Below are 18,267 nucleotides of genomic sequence, written 5' to 3'. Positions count from 1 at the left end.
CCTGCCTGTCTTTGTCCCAGCCAGAGGAGAAAGGTCCCATATGCCATTTCACGAAAGAAAGAAAGAAAAATTTTTTTTATGGATCTGATAAAATTTCAACCTTTAAGCCATCGAGTGTGCCATTACCTCTCACTTGCACAATTGAAATTGGGAGTTTGAATTGGAAAAGAGAGGAGAGAAAGGAAGTAGAAGGAGCAGCCGTGATATAGAAGGTCAGTGATTGCTTGATTGAGAGAGAGAGTTTCGCTAGAAGCATCACACGTGTATTATTTTCCTGCAGTTGGGTTGTGTGTATAATTTTTTTTTGTTTTTTGAAGCAAAGCACATCGCATCACATCACATCATCTCATCGAGAAGAACGGGAACAAGAGACATTCTTTTTTATTTGAGTTTAGTAATAAGCCGATAATAGTGTGCTATTGCCAAGTATAGTTTTGTTCGAGTGACAGAAGGGCTAGCAAGTTAATAAGATTTGGATTTATTTATTATAAATTGAAAATATTTTTTGGTTTGAGTGAGTAATTCCTTAGAGTTCGGGCTGCCAACAACTAACTAACTAACTAACTACTGCAAGAAAGAATCTACCAGTATGGGCGAGTCTACTCCAGAGCAACAGCAACAACAACAGCCATCTCAGGTGCCAGCGCAAGCGCCAGCTCAGGGCCAATCGCAGCAACAGCATCACGCGGTGGAAGAGAACACAACGGGATCGCCTCAAAAGAACAGTGGTGGTGCTGGTTTCAGCAAGTCGCCAAGAAATCCCAAGTACGACAGCAGAAGGAACTCCAGACCATACAACCAGAGAGGTGGCAACAGCAATAACGGGTCCTCTAGCACCGGTAAACACTTTCAAAAGTACAACCAGCCTGCTTACGGTGTTCACGCTGGTTACGTTCCAAACTATGGTGTCGCCGATTATAACCCACTGTACTACAACCAGTACCAACAACAGCAACAGATGTACGCCGCTGCTTATCAGACTCCTGTAAGCCAGAACTACGTTGCGCCATTGGTCACTCCAGCCACCGTTTCGGGCAAGCCAGCTAAGGTGGAAATCACAAACAAGTCCGGTGAACACATCGATATTTCGTCGATCGCACATTCGCACCCTCACTCTAACGCAAGAAGCATTCCAGTAGTGTCTCCTGCTGCCAGCGGGTCCGCATCTAACTCTGCATCTGCTTCCCCAGCCGTGAAACTGCAGAGCCCCGCCGTCGTTCCAGCCGCAGCCAGTTCCGCCTCCGCCTCTGCTTCTCCTGCTCCTATTCCAAACGGGAAGGAGCAATCTCCAGCTAAGACTGAAGAGCCAAAGAAGGACACATTGATCGTGAATGATTTCTTGGAGCAAGTCAAGAGACGTAAGGCTGCGTTGGCTGCAAAGAAGGCTTCCGGTGGGAAGAGCACTCCTCAACCTGAAGCCGTCGCCGCTGCTAAGGAAGAGGACGCTAAGGTAGAGTCTCAAGAGAAGGAAGAAACTGCCCCAGCCGAATCAACCGAAACAGCTGCTGCAGTTGAAAAAGAAGCCACTCCAGAAGTTTCTAAAGAAGCCACTCCAACCCCAGCACCAGAGCCAAAGCCATTGACATTGGCAGAAAAGTTGAAGCTTAAGAGAATGAAGGCTGCTGAACAAGCACAGGCTGAGGAGCCAAAGAAGGAAGAGCCAAAGACCGAAGAAGCCAAGGTTGAAGAGCCAAAGACCGAAGAAGCCAAGGTTGAAGAGCCAAAGGCGGAAGAACCAAAGGCTGAAGAACCAAAGGCGGAAGAAGCCAAGGTTGAAGAGCCAAAGGTTGAAGAAGCTAAGGCTGAGGAAGCTAAGGCTGAAGAAGCTAAGGTTGAAGAAGCTAAGGCTGAAGAAGCTAAGGCTGAAGAACCAAAGGCTGAAGAACCAAAGGCTGAAGAACCAAAGGTTGAAGAAGCTGCTGCTGAAGAAGTCAAGGCTGAAGAAGAACCAAAGGCTGAAGAAACTACTACTGCTGAAGAAGAACCAAAGGCTGAAGAAGCTACCGCTGAAGAAGCTACTTCTGAAGAACCAAAGGCTGAGGAAGAAACACCAGCTCCCGTCCAAGATAATGATAATGATAAAATCACCATGACAGAATTCTTGAAGAAATTACACGAAGTCTCGCCAGTTGATGACATTTACTCTTTCCAATACCCAAGTGACATCACTCCTCCAAATGATAGATATAAAAAGGCTAAAGTCAAGTACACTTACGGACCCGACTTCTTGTATCAATTCAAGGATAAAGTGAACGTTAAGTACGATCCTGAATGGATGGCAGAAATGAGCAGTAAAATTGTCATTCCTCCAAGACAGCAAGGATCTGTTGGAAGAGGCGGCGACGATAGATTCAGTAAGGGCAAGGTTGGTTCTCTAAGAGGTGAAGGGAGATCAAACTCCAGATCAAACTCAAAGAGAAAGTCTAAGAAGGATGATAGAAGATCTAACAGATCGTACACTTCCAGAAAAGACCGTGAAAGAATCAGAGAAGAAGAACCAGAAGAGCCAAAGGTGGAAATTGAAGTTGCGCCACTTGTTCCAAGTGCTAACAGATGGGTTCCTAAATCTAAGATGAAGAAGGCAGAAGTTAAATTGGCTCCTGACGGAACAGAAATTTATGATGCCGAAGACGTATCTAGAAAGATGAAGTCATTATTAAACAAGTTGACATTGGAAATGTTCGAACCAATTTCTGACGATATCATGAAGATTGCTAACCAATCTAAGTGGCAAGAAAAGGGTGAAACATTGAAGATTGTCATTGAACAAATTTTCTACAAGGCATGTGATGAACCTTACTGGTCTTCAATGTATGCCCAATTATGTGGTAAAGTGGTGAAGGATTTGGACGATAGCATCAAAGATTCGGAAACTCCTGACAAGACTGGTTCTCACTTGGTTCTACACTACTTGGTGCAAAGATGTCAAGAAGAGTTCCAAAAGGGATGGACTGATAAGCTTCCTACTAATGAAGATGGTTCTCCTTTGAAGCCAGAATTAATGTCAGATGAGTACTATAAAATGGCTGCTGCCAAGAGAAGAGGTCTTGGTTTGGTTCGTTTCATCGGTTTCTTGTACCGTTCTAACTTATTGACATCTAGAATGGTGTTCTTCTGTTTCAAGAGACTAATGAAGGATATTCAAAACTCTCCTACCGAAGATACCTTGGAATCTGTGTGTGAATTGTTGGAAACTATTGGTGAACAATTTGAAAACGCCCGTATCCAAGTTACTGCGGACGCTGTCATTGAAGGTTCAAGCTTATTGGACACTCTATTCGAACAAATTAAGGATGTCATTAAGACCGGTGAAATATCTAGTAGAATTAAGTTCAAGTTGCTAGATATTGTCGAACTAAGAGAAAAGAAGAACTGGAACAGTTCAAAGAAGAACGATGGACCAAAGACTATCGCACAAATTCATGAAGAAGAAGCATTGAAAAGAGCCATGGAAGAAAGAGAAAGAGAAAACAACCGTCACGGATCGAAGGGTGGTTCCAGACGTATGAATAGTGAAAGAAACTCTTCTAGAAGAGATTTCGCTCCTCAACATAGTCATAATTCGAATAGAGATGGTTTCCAAACCACAAGATCATCTTCCATGAGATACAATGAACCAAAGAAAGAAGAACAAGCTCAAACACCATCGAAGTCACCTGGTGTCGCCAATATGTTTGATGCATTAATGGACGCGGAAGACGATTAATTTTAATAGAACCCGGACACATTCATTTTCTTTTAATGTGTATCCTCTTCATATCCAACCTACCTGTGCATATTGTTATGAAAGAACCAAAACAAGTATTTACTTATAATATTAATCATGTTTACTGTACAATATAACTATCATCGTTAAGAGCGGCAATAAGATAGATATACTCGGCTCCGTCATCGTTTCTGGACTGACCGTTATTTTTTTAAAACCTAGGAGGACGATTCATGGATTCTTATAATTAAGATGTCACGTGATTTAATTACCCTATCTTCATTAATTTCTTCCTTTAATAGGTAGCTAGCTAGCCCTAAATTAACTTATCTTTACCAGTCAATAATGACATTATTTGATACTAGTATACATAACTACGCAGCACAATTGTTCGCTATACAAAAAAAAAAGACGGAATAGTCAACCTACTTTACACAACTACCTTATCCACTCAATCTGATTGCATTCATTTTATCTGTCTGGCATAGAAGAGGTTAGGCTAATTGTACTGATAGCACAGAACACTTGAACTTTGCAAAATGGATACAAACTCGGTAGATGCCTCCAAGGCTACGATTTTGTTAATGGGACTAAGAAGAGGTGGTAAATCATCCATTTGTAAAGTTGTTTTCCATAATATGCAACCTTTGGATACATTGTATTTGGAATCAACTACTAGTCCCACCCAGGAACATTTCTCTACGTTAATCGATCTTGCTGTCATGGAATTACCAGGCCAGTTGAATTACTTTGAACCAAGTTATGAAAGTGAGCAATTATTCAAAAGTGTAGGTGCTTTGGTCTATGTTATTGACTCACAAGATGAATATTTGAATGCATTGACGAACCTTGCGATGATTATTGAGTATGCTAAGAATGTTAACCCATATTTAAATGTCGAAGTTTTGATACATAAAGTGGATGGTTTGACCGAGGATTTCAAAATGGATATTCAAAGAGATATCATGCAGCGGATAGGTGATGAATTACTGGATTTGGGAATTGAGGGTATACAGTTGTCGTTCTATTTGACTTCTATATTTGATCATTCGATATACGAGGCATTTAGTCGTATTGTACAGAAATTGATACCGGAACTTCCATTTTTGGAGAACATGTTAGACAACTTGGTACAGCACTCTAAGCTTGAAAAATGTTTTCTATTGGATATTAATTCTAAGATATACGTCTCTACAGATTCTTCCCCTGTAGATATTCAAACGTATGAAGTGTGTGCAGAATTCGTGGACGTTACTATCGATTTACAAGACTTATACAAGGGAAAGCTGCAGAGCGCAGACAATAAAAAAGGAAATGAAATGAAAAGTGTTTCTGTACTCAATAACGGGGTTATTATTTACTTAAAACAAATGATAAGAGGTTTGGCCTTGGTAACCCTAATGAGACCAGACGATACTGATATAGAATCCAGGTTAACCGTTATGGACTATAATGTGGACATCTTTAAAAAGGGTTTAGAGAAAATATGGGAAAAATCCAAGCTTATTACAGATTCTGATGACAATACCAAGAATATTCACAGTGGAAACCAGGTAACAGTCAGTAATGCGTCTGCGACGTATTAACGAAAATTCAAGAGTATAATAAGTAATATAGAATTGGTAGTATTAGCAGAAAGAAAAAAGAAGGACAATTTCATATATCTTCCATAGTTGGTTAGCGAGCATACCAATATCTTGGTGAAGCTTTTGAAGCACCAACCTTAGAAGATGTATATAAACGTAGCATCTGCCTGCTACTAGGCAGCTCTATATGCAAAAAAATTAAAAAATAAGCACTCACGGTGGGGGTCGAACCCACAATCTTCTGATTAGAAGTCAGACGCGTTGCCATTACGCCACGCGAGCTACTGTTCGAAATCTAAGAAAATAACTTTTCCTGTGCATAGGCGCGTCGTCATGTGACTAGTTTAGATAAGAAACAGTTTGCTTGACATAGAGTAAATTAGATGCAATAACTACGTATCTTTTAAGAAAGAATAATGTAAATGGGACACACTTGCTCTACAAGGTCATTAAACACGTTCAACCGACTGTGTTATCATCACGAAGTGAGGAACTCTCTTTGCGCTGAACTTAATCCAATCTCTTTCGCATTTGTAACTTCTCTGAGCATATGTTGTTAATTACGAAAAGAAACGATTTTCTGTAAAAGTTTTCCAATTTGAAGTAAAGCTCATCGCTCATCTCATCTCATCTCATCTTGTCTAATAGCATATAACACACTTGAATAGTTGTATTACACTCCGCTAAAGTACCTCCCAAACACATTAGTCACTGATTTAAACCATATCTAGCACAAAATGTTATTGAAATCTACTTCTGCTAGTGAAATTTCAGTGTACCAGGTTAGTGGTACCAATATTGCAAGGTCCTTGCCAGATTGGATAGCAAAGAAGCGTAAAAGATCATTGAAAAATGACTTAGAATATCAGAATAGAGTTGAGTTGATCCAGGATTTTGAATTTAGTGAAGCTTCTAACAAAATTAAAGTCTCTCCAGATGGGAACTATGCTATGGCTACTGGTACATATAAACCCCAAATACATGTCTATGACTTTAGTAATTTGTCTATGAAGTTCGAGAGACACACCGATGCAGAGAACGTTGATTTCTGTATTCTTTCAGATGACTGGACTAAAAGTGTTCACTTGCAAAATGATAGAACCATTCAGTTTCAAAACAAAGGTGGGATCCATTACACAACCCGTATACCAAAGTTTGGTAGATCGTTGGCATATAATAGGGTAAACTGCGACCTGTACGTTGGTTCATCGTCGAATGAGCTTTATAGATTAAATTTGGAACAGGGTAGATTTTTAAATCCATTCAAGTTGGACACAGAAGGTGTGAACCATGTTTCATTAAACGATGTTAACGGTCTTTTAGCAGCCTCTATGGAAACGAATATTGTTGAATTTTGGGATCCTAGGAGTAGGTCCAGGGTGGCTAAACTGCAGCTAGAAAACGACTTGGATTCAAGTCCATTCCAAGTTACTTGCTCTAGTTTCAAGAACGATGGATTGAATTTTGCATGTGGTACCTCCAATGGTTACTCGTATATTTATGACTTAAGAACGTCAGAACCAAGCATAGTGAAAGATCAAGGTTATGGATTTGCGGTTAATAAGATTATATGGCTTGACTCTGTTGAAGATTCTAACAAAATTCTAACTTGTGATAAGAGAATCGCCAAAATATGGAACAAAAATGATGGTAAAGCGTACGCTTCCATGGAACCAAGCGTTGATATAAATGATATTGAACACATTCCAGGCACTGGTATGTTCTTCACTGCCAACGAGGGTATTCCTATGCATACATATTATATTCCAAACTTGGGACCTGCCCCAAGATGGTGTTCGTTCTTGGACTCGATTACGGAAGAATTGGAAGAGAAACCAAGCGACTCTGTTTACTCGAATTACAGATTTATTACGAAGGCGGATGTGCAAAAATTGAACATCCAGCACTTGATTGGCTCCAAGGTATTAAGAGCTTATATGCATGGTTTCTTTATCAATTCAGAACTATATGACAAGGTGGCATTGATTGCTAATCCAAACTCTTACCGTGATGAAAGAGAAAGAGAAATCAGACGTCGGATCGAAAAAGAAAGAGAGTCGAGAATCAGAAGTACTGGCGCTGTTACTAAGGCTAAGGTTAAGGTTAACAAGGTGTTGGTTGATAAGTTAAGCGAAAAGCGTGGTGGAAAGGTCGCCGAAAAGGTGTTGGAGGACGACCGTTTCAAGGAGATGTTCGAAAACGACGCTTTCCAAGTTGACGAGGATGATTATGATTACAAGCAATTGAACCCAGTGAAATCTGCTAGAGAAACTACCGAAGGTGCTGCTAAGCGTATCAGAGCATTGACGGCAGCCGAAGAATCCGATGAAGAAAGGATAGCATTAAAAGAGGGCAAGTCCAACTACTCTGATGAGTCTGATTCCGAGTCTGACAGTGACTCTGATTCTGAGGTAAATAATAAGGAAAGAAAACAAGAATTGACGGAAAAGGAGAAGAAGTTAATCGCTAAACAGGTTGCTGCTGTCAAGCGTAGAAGAGAACAGAAAGAGCGTGAAGAAAAGTTCATGAACGAATTGACCGTTGGCCAAGTCGAATCTCACCAAGAAGATACCGTTAATATGACATTCGACAAGAAGGTCAAGCAACTAAATAAAGAACTTGCCAAGAAATCTAATGATGCCATTGTTCACAAAAATCATCGTGGTGAGGCAGAATTGACCTTCGTTCCAAAGAAGGTTCCAAAGAAGAAGAAGCAAGTAAGGTACGAAGATAATAGTGATGATGACAGCGACGAGAGCAGTAAACCAGATAACGGAAGGACAAAGCCTAGGTTCGACGGCAGAAGAAGAGCTTCTAAGAACGTATTCCGTGGTATGTAAGAGTATCAAACACTAATTAACTATATATACATTTAAATAACATTAGCATTTGTGTTTTTGAATGTTTTCATATCATATATTTCCTTTTGAAAGGTTGCGGCTCCAGTGATGTACAGACGAATGATCTGCACACTTTCGGTCTTTCGGTCTTTTTTTATTCTCTAGTGATGATATTTGAAGCCGAAAAAAAAAGGCAGCCAAAAATGTCGTTAAGTCAGGAAAAGTCACTTCTACTAAAATTTCGCAGGAACGTGATATGATGATGATACGTATATATATATATATTTTACATATATAATCAGAAGAAGTTTACAAAGGGATTTAAGTGAATAGAATCCTCCCTCAAATTTAGAGCATCCAGGGGGAGAAAGTACCGGTAACGAAGCTTCTAGTAGGCTAAGTTGGCTTAAGGTGTTTAGTTAAGTGAAGGAGTAAAGTAACTATCGGAAGCATGGAAGAAACTGATCGCACTTCACTTTTACAGTCCGCTCGTGATAAAATGAATCCGGAGCTAGCTGAAGGCTTGCCAGCATATGTTGGTGTGGAAGTTGCGGAAGCGGAAAACCTATTAGGGGATGAGGGAAATGAACGAGGAGTTTCTGACTTTTCTGAGTCTGACGACAAGAAGTCCGATATGGCTCAAACAAGGCTAAATATTATTATAGGTTCAATGTGTTTAGGATCCTTTTTGGCAGCACTAGACAATACTATTGTCACCACTTTACTTTCTCATATTGCTTCTGAATTTAATGAGTTATCGCGTATTTCGTGGATTGCTACTGCGTATTTATTGAGTAGTGCTACTTTTCAACCTTTGTATGGGAAGATCTCAGATATATTTGGTAGAAGGCCTCTTATCATCATAAGTAACCTATTTTTTATCGTGGGCTGCTTGATTTGTGGCTTATCCAAGAATCTATGGACTTTGGTCATTGGAAGATTTATTGCCGGTATTGGTGGTGGTGGAGTTACCTCTTTAGGTAGCATTACTGCAAGTGATATTGTACCCTTGAGGTCAAGAGCGTTATATCAGGGAATATTCAACTTCTTCTTTGGCATGGGTGTTGCCATTGGTGGTTTAATCGGTGGTTGGTTCAGTGAAAGCAAAAATGGTTGGAGAATGGCCTTCTTAATTCAGGTACCATTGTCAACCATTAGTTTAATCCTTATTATCACATTTTTGAAGCTACCTAAGGGCTGTAAGGGTCTAGGTCTTGTATCAAATGGTGTAAATGGCAAGATTAATGTATTTAACAAGTTGAAAAGTATTGATTGGTATGGATCTTTTACTCTTGTTACATTTTTGTTCAGTTTCATGTTGGCTAGTTCCCTCGGGGGTAAAGAAATTGCCTATAGCTCCATAATTTTCAAGCTTCTCTTATTCGTAATTATCGTATCTGGTGGTTTATTCGTTTATGTGGAACTATACATTTCTGCGGATCCCATTTTACCAATTAGATTCTTGTCGAACAGGAGCATTTTAGGTGCCTCTTTTGCAAACTGGTTCTGTATGATGAGTAGCATTACTTTGACATTCTATGTGCCTGTTTACTGGTCAAGTGTTCTAAATCTATCCCCAACGGAAATGGGTAAACGTATAGCGCCAAATTTCTTTAGTACTGCTTTTGGTTCTATGGGTGCAGGATACTACATGAAGAAAACTGGTCGGTATTATAGTTTCCTATTGAAATTCGCCGGTCTAATGGCAATAGGACAGCTTCAAATTCTATTAATGAAGCCGGATATCAGTACATGGAGGCAGTTTACACTCTTGCCGATTCCACAATTCGGAGCAGCTGTTCTAATTACTGTTACTCTTCTCGCTATGATCGCCGCAGTCCCTCATGAACATCAAGCCGCTACTACTTCCATTTCGTATGCCTTTAGATCTACTGGTAGCACCCTCGGTGTCTCCATAGGTGCTGCATTGTTTAGAAACAGGCTATCGAGCAGGCTATACGAGGACGTTTTAGGGTTTGAATCCGAGGAATATTCAAGGGAATATTTGTTGTCCATTGTTCGTAAGGCTGTGGAATCTTCTGAGTATGTACATACAAAAGCTCCGAAGTTTATACAAGGGACCTTGATACATTGTTACGAAAGCGCTTGCCATTTGACGTTCAGTTTCTGTTTCGTCATATGTATTCTAGCGTGGATCTCCTGCAGCATCATTAAAGAATACAAGTTACACACTTCTATGGAGCGTAAATGATGATTCTTCCGAAGTGTTTCTTCGCTTAGATAGGTTTGTAGAGTTAGATAGACAATGACAAATAAAGTAAACAGATTTTCTCTTGTCCCCGCCTTCCGTAAGGCTCTTTGGCTGCATAAATGTGTACGGGTTTGTTGCCAAAAATTCATAGAAAACCTTGTAAAAAAACGCATCATTTCCCTTTTAGGAATTAGTTCCGTTCCCTTCGCTTCCATTGTGCATATTGCATATACAAATGTTCCCTTATAAAAAAAAAAAAAAACCAAGCTTTTGAAATACCCAAAACCTAGCTGTAAATATGGCGTTTCCAGGCCTAACAAGCTCCTACCTCCTACTTGATTAATTCACCGCATTCCAATTAGATGTACATTTTGTACTCGATAGATATAAGAGGCCAACGAACAACCATAGTTTGGCGATGTTAACATTCGACCCATAAGAAATTATTTAAACCAAATTCATAATTCCAATAATTTTGACTCCTCTGTTTACATGCCTATTGCGGAATCTTCTTCAAAAGGTCTGATGATTTAACTATACTACGTAGTGTTCTTGATCAAATAGATGTTTTTGGCTCTTAGGTCCGACCTGTGTTTTCGTCATCATTAAAATTGAAGATATATAGAACCAATATCATGCAGGAACAGGTGTTCTGATTGTTTCGACAGAATTTAGTTATCAGCCTATTTTAATGTGTGAATGGAACCTTATTTATTTACAGCCGAACTATTCGGCGCAAGAATCTGATTATAGCCCCGTATAACATAGTTTTCGTGTAGTGGTTGTTATTGTAATATTTAGTAAGAGTAAACAATCTCGAAAAGTCCCAAAATCGTAAAACAAAAACCTGCGTACAACAAAATCTATAGAAGTTAGTCATATATGGTGTTCATTAAGGTAGATAGACCTTCTAAGTATACACTCCTTTCAACAGCCGACGTTTGTTGTGGTAAACCCTTGAATAAAGATAAATTCAACCGACGTACATTTTCAAACATGTTGTAAATCTGTTCGATGGTATTAACTCTGATAATAACAACGTGATGATAATCGCCGAGGAAGTAGACAATCATTTACGTTAAAAGGAAAGAAAAACATAGAAAAATCGGAAGTATATAGAATGCAGGATTCCGAGCTGCAGGATGCGGGATGAAAGAATCGTACGTACATCAGCATGAAAATGTGAGTAAAAGAAACGTCCCAGCACTTATAAGCCAGCTTCTCTAGTGTAGTAGGGACCTGTAGTTCATTATTGCAAAAGATTATTATTGTGCAAATTTTTTAATATGAGCTGTGAAGGTAGATACTACAGCTACTTCTTAAGCAATAGTTTCATTGTTTTGATTACCGTCTTGTTCTGGCTGGCTGGCTAGGTTTTTTTGTTTTTTTTTTTAGTTTAGCGTGCGCTTCTTTTTTAGTTCCTGATGAATAGGAAAAACTAGGGTAAGAAAGAGAAAATCCTTCGGGCCCGCAGGCACAAAAACTTGCTTTCTATAGCACATAGTTAAGAGATCATTCAAGAATGGGGCGTAATTATCGTGCTGCATACTTTACAGCATAATGCACGCTGGAAAACATTTCTTTTGAGGTTCGAGAAAGCCTTGTGTGTGTATTTGTATGGGTTATCCGTGTACTCTCTTAACTTCTTGTAGGCTAGTTTCCTACGTGCTACTCTGTGTCCTACTTGGTAGTCATGGCAGCGCCGTACCCACTTTTTGTATGATTTTTATGTGAGCACGAAATAGATACGGAAGGGAAGCAGGAACGTGAAATTCTACAGGAAATACAATGCCGTGCTTTCTTCAAGAGCTCACACTTGTGTGGAGATCTTAAATGGCATGAGGGGATCAAAAGAAACGCAGGTACGCACGTTCGCACGTACGTACGTTTTGTGCACGGCTGTCTTGGGAAATTGGATAGGGTGGGTATAACGATTGTACTACAGACACAGTAACGTCCGTAAAGGTAGCTGTGAAATATGGTGGATACTACAGCGAAAAAGCCAGGAGAAAACACCTGGAAGCCTAAATACTAGACAGGAACATATTGCCGTTCCCGATTTTAAAGCTTAGAATAAGCCACACAGGAAAACTGTTGTCCTGCACACACACACACTCTACAGGCAAATAAGGCCAGAATCAAAAAAAAAATTGTATGTTTTTCAGTTCCAATTCAATTTGAGAAGACTTATGACCTAAGGGATGCATGCAAGTTTGATGCAGATGAGGTTTCTACAGTACATAGTATGGCATGATGATTGTAGGAGTTCTTCTCGACTTCAGATCCTATTATTGTTTCTAATCTTTTTTTTTTTTTTTCGAGTATTTACTTTTTTTTTTCGCATCTTGTGCAGTAGAAACGCGCAGCTTGGCTATACTATTGTTACTCGAACACTCCCCTTGGCACTCATTATTCTCGTAAATGTTTAGCTCACTTCTTGTGTTAACACACAGCGGGGATGTTATATATAAACTTTAGACAACGGACGCCAAAAAGGTACGTCCTATTGTGCTCAGGACGTCTTTATTGTATGACATTAATTTAGGAACGTCTTTTCCGTTTAGTTGTATAGTGTTTATTAAATATTTCCTTAATAGGTTTTACAAGTAACCTTTCCTTTCTGTTTTTTTTTTTATAAATTCTAGGAACAAAAGCAAATAGTTTACATGGCGCAAGGTCTTCCCTTGGTATTGATTAGTTACTACGGTATTCCACTCAAGATATCAAAGTTTATTACTGAAGCAATCTCGCACTGAAAATAAATTCTGTGAAAACGTATTAGATCGACGCACTGAAAATTAGTCGCAAACCCGAGAAGGAAAGAATCGCTATAAATCCTGAAACTCTGTTGAGTAGAAAAGCAATATTAGTCATTTACAAACTAATAATTGTTGAACCCCTCACGCAGGATTAATTTTTTTAACACATTTTGAGACGTTCTTTCGCTTGTAGCTTTTTTTTTTGCTATCTTTAATTAGACAACTAACTAAAGATCTACTGTGAAAAAAAAAAAAAAAAGGGAAAGCTACAACGCAATTCAGTGACCAAAACACATTCCCCTTCACTGGTTGGAAAAGAAATTGATTGATACACATAGTCATCACTGGTTGTTGGTGAATTCGCATACTCGATCCAAGTATAAAATACCTTTGTTCTCGGGCTTTCTATTTTCCTGTATTATTTTTTCCGAATAGCTCCGGAACTTAATTTCTTAACGGTTTGAGAATAAACAAAAAAAAAAACAAATTTATTGCTACCCTCAGTCGCTTAAGAAAATCACGTACAGAATGTATTCCCAGCAATACAATAGCCCAGCCTCACTCCCGGAATGTTCCGTAAGACGACACTCTTCGGTGGAAATCGACTGTAGATACGCCAACAACAAGGTTCTCTATGATTTGGTCAAGGATAAAACCATTGAACTTGGTGCTCTGGTTGACCGACTTTTACAATCGGATGCCTTGAACGCTGTGGAACAAAGAGACATCCAGAAAACCATTTGGCAAATAATAGAAAAATTCCCTGGATTTGTTCCACCCTCGTCGTCATCATCTGTCACTGCCCCAACGATGCTATCGCCCTTGACGAATCACGGAAAGCCAGTTGTCAACAACCCTCCCAACTCTATCAGCAATTACGCAACCGCGGGGTGCAAAAATGTCAGCACTTCTTTCAGTGTTTCCAGCATAACAGAAAACTCGTACGGTGCAGCTCCGATCACTCCTAGCAATCAAACGTTTGAGCTTGCCCCTAGACTGTCCCTAGTAAATCCGCACTACAATTACAGTTATCACATTCAGCCGCGTCATTCTTTCAGCAACGAAAGACAATTTTCTGACGCGCAGCCTCAAAACTCAGGCTCAAGGAGATCCCCTGAACACGCGTTTTCGCACACAAACAGGAGCCGCTCCTTCGTGCAGCTGCCCCCAGTGAAGACTTTACTGACTAAAGATGACCAAATGACGGATGATCAAGTGATGCATGGTTATTCACATCGGGACCACCTGCCCCTACAAATGCACGTGCACATGCAGACCATCAAGGAAGAAAAGCCAAATATCGATCTTTCTCCTTCTATATCATCTTCGTCTTCGTCATCGTCACTAAATCCACAGGCCCATATGACCGACGCGCTGGATACTAAGCGTAAGCGGCCCGTTGAAACGGGTCAAGAGAATGCAGCTCAATCACCAACTTCGAGTAACGTTCAACTATCATCCGTGATTACCGTTCCTAGAAAAGAAAAGGTAACCACCCTTAAAAAGAACCAGTGCCATATATGTGGAAGAATTTGTTCTAGGCCATCAACATTGCAGACTCATCTTTCCATTCACACCGGCGACAAGCCTTACAAGTGTCCTTGGCCAAGCTGTAACAAGTGTTTTAACGTGAAAAGCAATATGCTACGACACTATAAGAGGCATGAATGCAAAAGTAGGGCAAACCAGTCAACATCCGCGATAAGGGCAAGCAAGACAAATATCGTCAGCATATAATTTGGTTTGGAAATTAATTTTTTTTTTTTTTTAATTCAGAATGTTTTTTTCTTAACCCAAACTTTTCTCAAACAGGCAAGCGACCAAGTAGGGGTCACACGGCCAAAGAAGACAAGAGAAATAATTTTCTTTTTTTACGGACTACGTCAACATCTACATTATGCAGCTGGTAAATGCAATACCCGACGGATTCGTGCCTATGCAGCTTAGAGTTGTTCAGACCCACCAATAATCTCATTCATTTGTCCGTACGTAACATGCGTTTGGTAGCGCATGATTTCTATGCACTTCTCCTTTTTTTACCTTATCTGCGGAAACCTCAACAAGTCAACAATTGGATCTAGGATAGCGGGGTTTGCAACAGATAGTAAACACAAGTAACGAAGAAGGATGGAGAGAAAGAGAAAGAAAGAGAAGGAAAAAAGTACGGTGCCAGCCCGGCGCGTTGCTTGGCTCGCTCTTAAGGGCGAGTATTTGTTTGATTCTTTATTATTGGTTTCTGTTCAATTTTCGGTCAAATTGTATCTGTAATTAATTGTAGTTGTGTGTTTACAAGTGTAATAGTAATAGTAATAGTAATAGTAACAGTAATAGTAATAGTAGTAATAAAAATAATAGTAGTAATTTTGAAAATAAAGTGATGCAATTGTTATTTTGTGTTAAGCCGCATGTTGCAGATGATCGTAAGTGATTTACTCAGAACGATAATCATGTTCTGCATAACTTCTTCTCTTCTTCACCTGGTCAGCACGGCGGCGTGTGTTCCGGTTGTAGGACACAGAAATGATGAACTTATACACAAGAATGTAGTGATGTCGATGTGACGCCTAGATGTTATACATAGGTTCTACGTGCTGCGGGGGATAGCTACTGCATCATCATCATAAAAATGTTTGCCAGCTGGGGCCCATTTCTCGGAATTCTAGCTAGATGTGGGGAGATATAGTTTTTGAACCTAGAAAGCAGTTTCTACCGGTAACGGAATTCGTTCATTCTAATTATAACAGAACATAAGTATAAGCTACAAGTCTAGATGTGAAAAATGACGACAGTACATCACCTTTTCTTCATGTGCTGCATATGCGTTGTCTTGTTGAATCGTAAATCTGTTGACAGACTTCTTTTTAAGGAAAAGATGTTCAACTTGCATGCACAAAATATATCTAATAGAAACGGGAAATAACGGAAATCTGTGAAACTGAATCTTTTACCAAAGGCACAGCCCAATTGGCACTAATAAAAAAATATATATATATACATATATTTCTTTTTTTTAATTTCAGTTATCATCCGGGTAACATTTATTTGTTGCAAAGCTAACATATCCAATTTAACAAAAGAGCGGTAAGTTAATCGATGCACTAGAATGTAGACTTCTTGTTAATTTGATTGCAAATCAGTTTTGAACCGACAGTATTTACGTACTCTGTTCCGATTATTTACATGATAAATTTCTGAATGATTTCCATACAACGTTTTCTATAGCGATGTAAGTCGCTTATTCCAAGATTCTAGTGACTAGACCAGTACCGACTGTCTTACCACCTTCTCTGATGTTGAAACGTTGACCAGCTTCCAATGGAGTTGGGTGAACCAATTCACACTCCATTTCGACATTGTCACCTGGCATGACTTGCATGGAATGGTCTTCAACAGATTCTGGGAACTTCAAGACAACGGTAACGTCAGCAGTTCTGACGTAGATTTGTGGTCTGTAGTTTTCACCGAAACCGGAGTGTCTACCACCTTCTTCCTTAGTCAAAATGTACAAGGAAGCCAAGAACTTGGTGTGGGCCTTAACAGTACCTGGCTTAGCCAAAACCATACCTCTCTTCAATTGGTCTCTTCTGACACCTCTCAAAAGGACACCAGCGTTGTCACCAGCCATGGCTTGGTCCAATTCCTTTCTGAACATTTCAATACCAGTAACAGTAGTCTTGAAAGGAGTGGTGTTGTGACCAACAATTTCGATTTCTTCACCCTTCTTCAAGTTACCACGTTCAACTCTACCAGTGACGACAGTACCTCTACCGGAAATGGAGAAGATATCTTCAACAGGCATCAAGAATGGCTTTTCCAAGTCACGGGCTGGGGTTGGGATGTATTCGTCAACAGCGTCCAACAACTTCATGATGGCTTGCTCACCAATTTCTGGTTGCTTACCTTCCAAGGCACACAAAGCAGAACCCATGATCACTGGAGTGTTGTCACCGTCAAAGCCATATTGAGTCAACAATTCTCTCATTTCCATTTCAACCAATTCCAACATTTCTGGATCATCGATGGTGTCAACCTTGTTAACGAAAACAACAATGTGTTGGACACCAACTTGTCTGGCCAACAACAAATGCTCTCTGGTTTGAGGCATTTGACCATCAGTAGCAGCAACAACAATAATAGCACCGTCCATTTGAGCAGCACCAGTAATCATGTTCTTGATGTAATCAGCGTGACCTGGACAGTCAACGTGGGAGTAATGTCTCTTTTCAGTCTCGTATTCAACATGAGCAGTGGAAATAGTGATACCTCTAGCTCTTTCTTCTGGAGCCTTGTCAATAGAAGAGTAGTCCAAAAAGTCAGCACCACCACGTTCAGCTAGAGTCTTGGTGATGGCAGCAGTCAAAGTGGTCTTACCATGATCGACGTGACCGATGGTACCAATGTTCAAATGAGGCTTCGAACGATCGAAAGCAGCTGCGGAAACACGCAATGATGAAGAGAAAGCTCTTGCACCAACAGACAAAGGTCTGAAGGCCTTGGCAACGGCAAATCTAGGGACCAAGAAAGACATATCGAAACGCTTAATCGGTTTATGAAAAGTGTGGACTGGCCAAAAGGCTAAAAAAACCGACAATAAAATAGTATACCAGTACTTTACATCAACCAGAGCTGTTGATATGAACATTATTATTTTAAAAGAACCTGAAATTTTTCAGATGATTGTCATCCTTAGCAGCTCCGATGTTGAGAAAAAAGAAGTACAGTAGTTAAAATGCGGGTAATGTTATAATGGTTGACTAAGACACCGTTTTGACTACCTGTACTAATTGCATACATATTACTGACAATCTACTCAGAAGTATCTTACCTTCTGCTAGATCCTTGAGTTTCTACATCCATCATATACTATACCAAAGTGCAAACTGTTTAGGAACATTTTATAATTCTATTATGTGCATACAGTTTAGTAGGGGTTTAAACTGTAACATACTTTTTAAGCCTTTAGGTCCGAACTCATCGCTAAATGCATGGTAGGAAACAAAAGATAAGCCATTTATGGGCACCGAGGTTCTTGAAATGACAGAATATAAAATTTTACTAGAAAGATAGGTATTCTTCCCTCTAAAAGTAAGAATATTGTGGGCTTTTGCAACTTCCTGCTACCGGACTATTCTATAGATGAACACTAAGGATAAAGAGCAGTAGA

The 18,267-nt window shown here is 39.7% G+C and overlaps 6 protein-coding genes and 1 non-coding gene across 7 annotated transcripts; 5 read left to right on the top strand and 2 right to left on the bottom strand.

The window, feature by feature from the left end:
* Positions 1 to 589: 589 nt before the first annotated feature.
* TIF4632 (eukaryotic initiation factor 4F subunit p150) lies at positions 590 to 3,706 on the top strand (the record flags this gene model as incomplete). The annotated part of the gene is made up of 1 exon (XM_022820117.1): positions 590 to 3,706. One exon carries the CDS (start codon positions 590 to 592, stop codon positions 3,704 to 3,706), a length of 3,117 nt encoding a protein of 1,038 aa, XP_022676613.1.
* Positions 3,707 to 4,245: 539 nt separating this feature from the next.
* Positions 4,246 to 5,292, top strand: GTR2 (Gtr2p; the record flags this gene model as incomplete). The annotated part of the gene is made up of 1 exon (XM_022820116.1): positions 4,246 to 5,292. The coding sequence occupies one exon, from the start codon at positions 4,246 to 4,248 to the stop codon at positions 5,290 to 5,292; it is 1,047 nt and encodes a 348-aa protein (XP_022676612.1).
* Positions 5,293 to 5,501: 209 nt separating this feature from the next.
* On the bottom strand, positions 5,502 to 5,574 carry KLMA_R502. The gene has a single exon. It is a non-coding gene; the product is annotated as a tRNA-Arg (tRNA).
* A 455-nt stretch (positions 5,575 to 6,029) lies between these two features.
* ENP2 (ribosome biosynthesis protein ENP2) lies at positions 6,030 to 8,132 on the top strand (the record flags this gene model as incomplete). Its single annotated transcript, XM_022820115.1, has 1 exon — positions 6,030 to 8,132. One exon carries the CDS (start codon positions 6,030 to 6,032, stop codon positions 8,130 to 8,132), a length of 2,103 nt encoding a protein of 700 aa, XP_022676611.1.
* A 451-nt stretch (positions 8,133 to 8,583) lies between these two features.
* On the top strand, positions 8,584 to 10,344 carry fnx1 (MDR family MFS transporter; the record flags this gene model as incomplete). The annotated part of the gene is made up of 1 exon (XM_022820114.1): positions 8,584 to 10,344. One exon carries the CDS (start codon positions 8,584 to 8,586, stop codon positions 10,342 to 10,344), a length of 1,761 nt encoding a protein of 586 aa, XP_022676610.1.
* A 3,287-nt stretch (positions 10,345 to 13,631) lies between these two features.
* KLMA_50138 (zinc finger protein) lies at positions 13,632 to 14,840 on the top strand (the record flags this gene model as incomplete). The annotated part of the gene is made up of 1 exon (XM_022820113.1): positions 13,632 to 14,840. One exon carries the CDS (start codon positions 13,632 to 13,634, stop codon positions 14,838 to 14,840), a length of 1,209 nt encoding a protein of 402 aa, XP_022676609.1.
* A 1,498-nt stretch (positions 14,841 to 16,338) lies between these two features.
* TUF1 (elongation factor Tu) lies at positions 16,339 to 17,631 on the bottom strand (the record flags this gene model as incomplete). Its single annotated transcript, XM_022820112.1, has 1 exon — positions 16,339 to 17,631. One exon carries the CDS (start codon positions 17,629 to 17,631, stop codon positions 16,339 to 16,341), a length of 1,293 nt encoding a protein of 430 aa, XP_022676608.1.
* Between the last annotated feature and the right edge of the window lie 636 nt (positions 17,632 to 18,267).

This window comes from Kluyveromyces marxianus, chromosome 5 (assembly GCF_001417885.1).
Source record: "Kluyveromyces marxianus DMKU3-1042 DNA, complete genome, chromosome 5".
Taxonomy (NCBI): Eukaryota; Fungi; Ascomycota; class Saccharomycetes; order Saccharomycetales; family Saccharomycetaceae; genus Kluyveromyces; species Kluyveromyces marxianus.
This window is presented reverse-complemented; position numbering and strand designations above follow the sequence as displayed.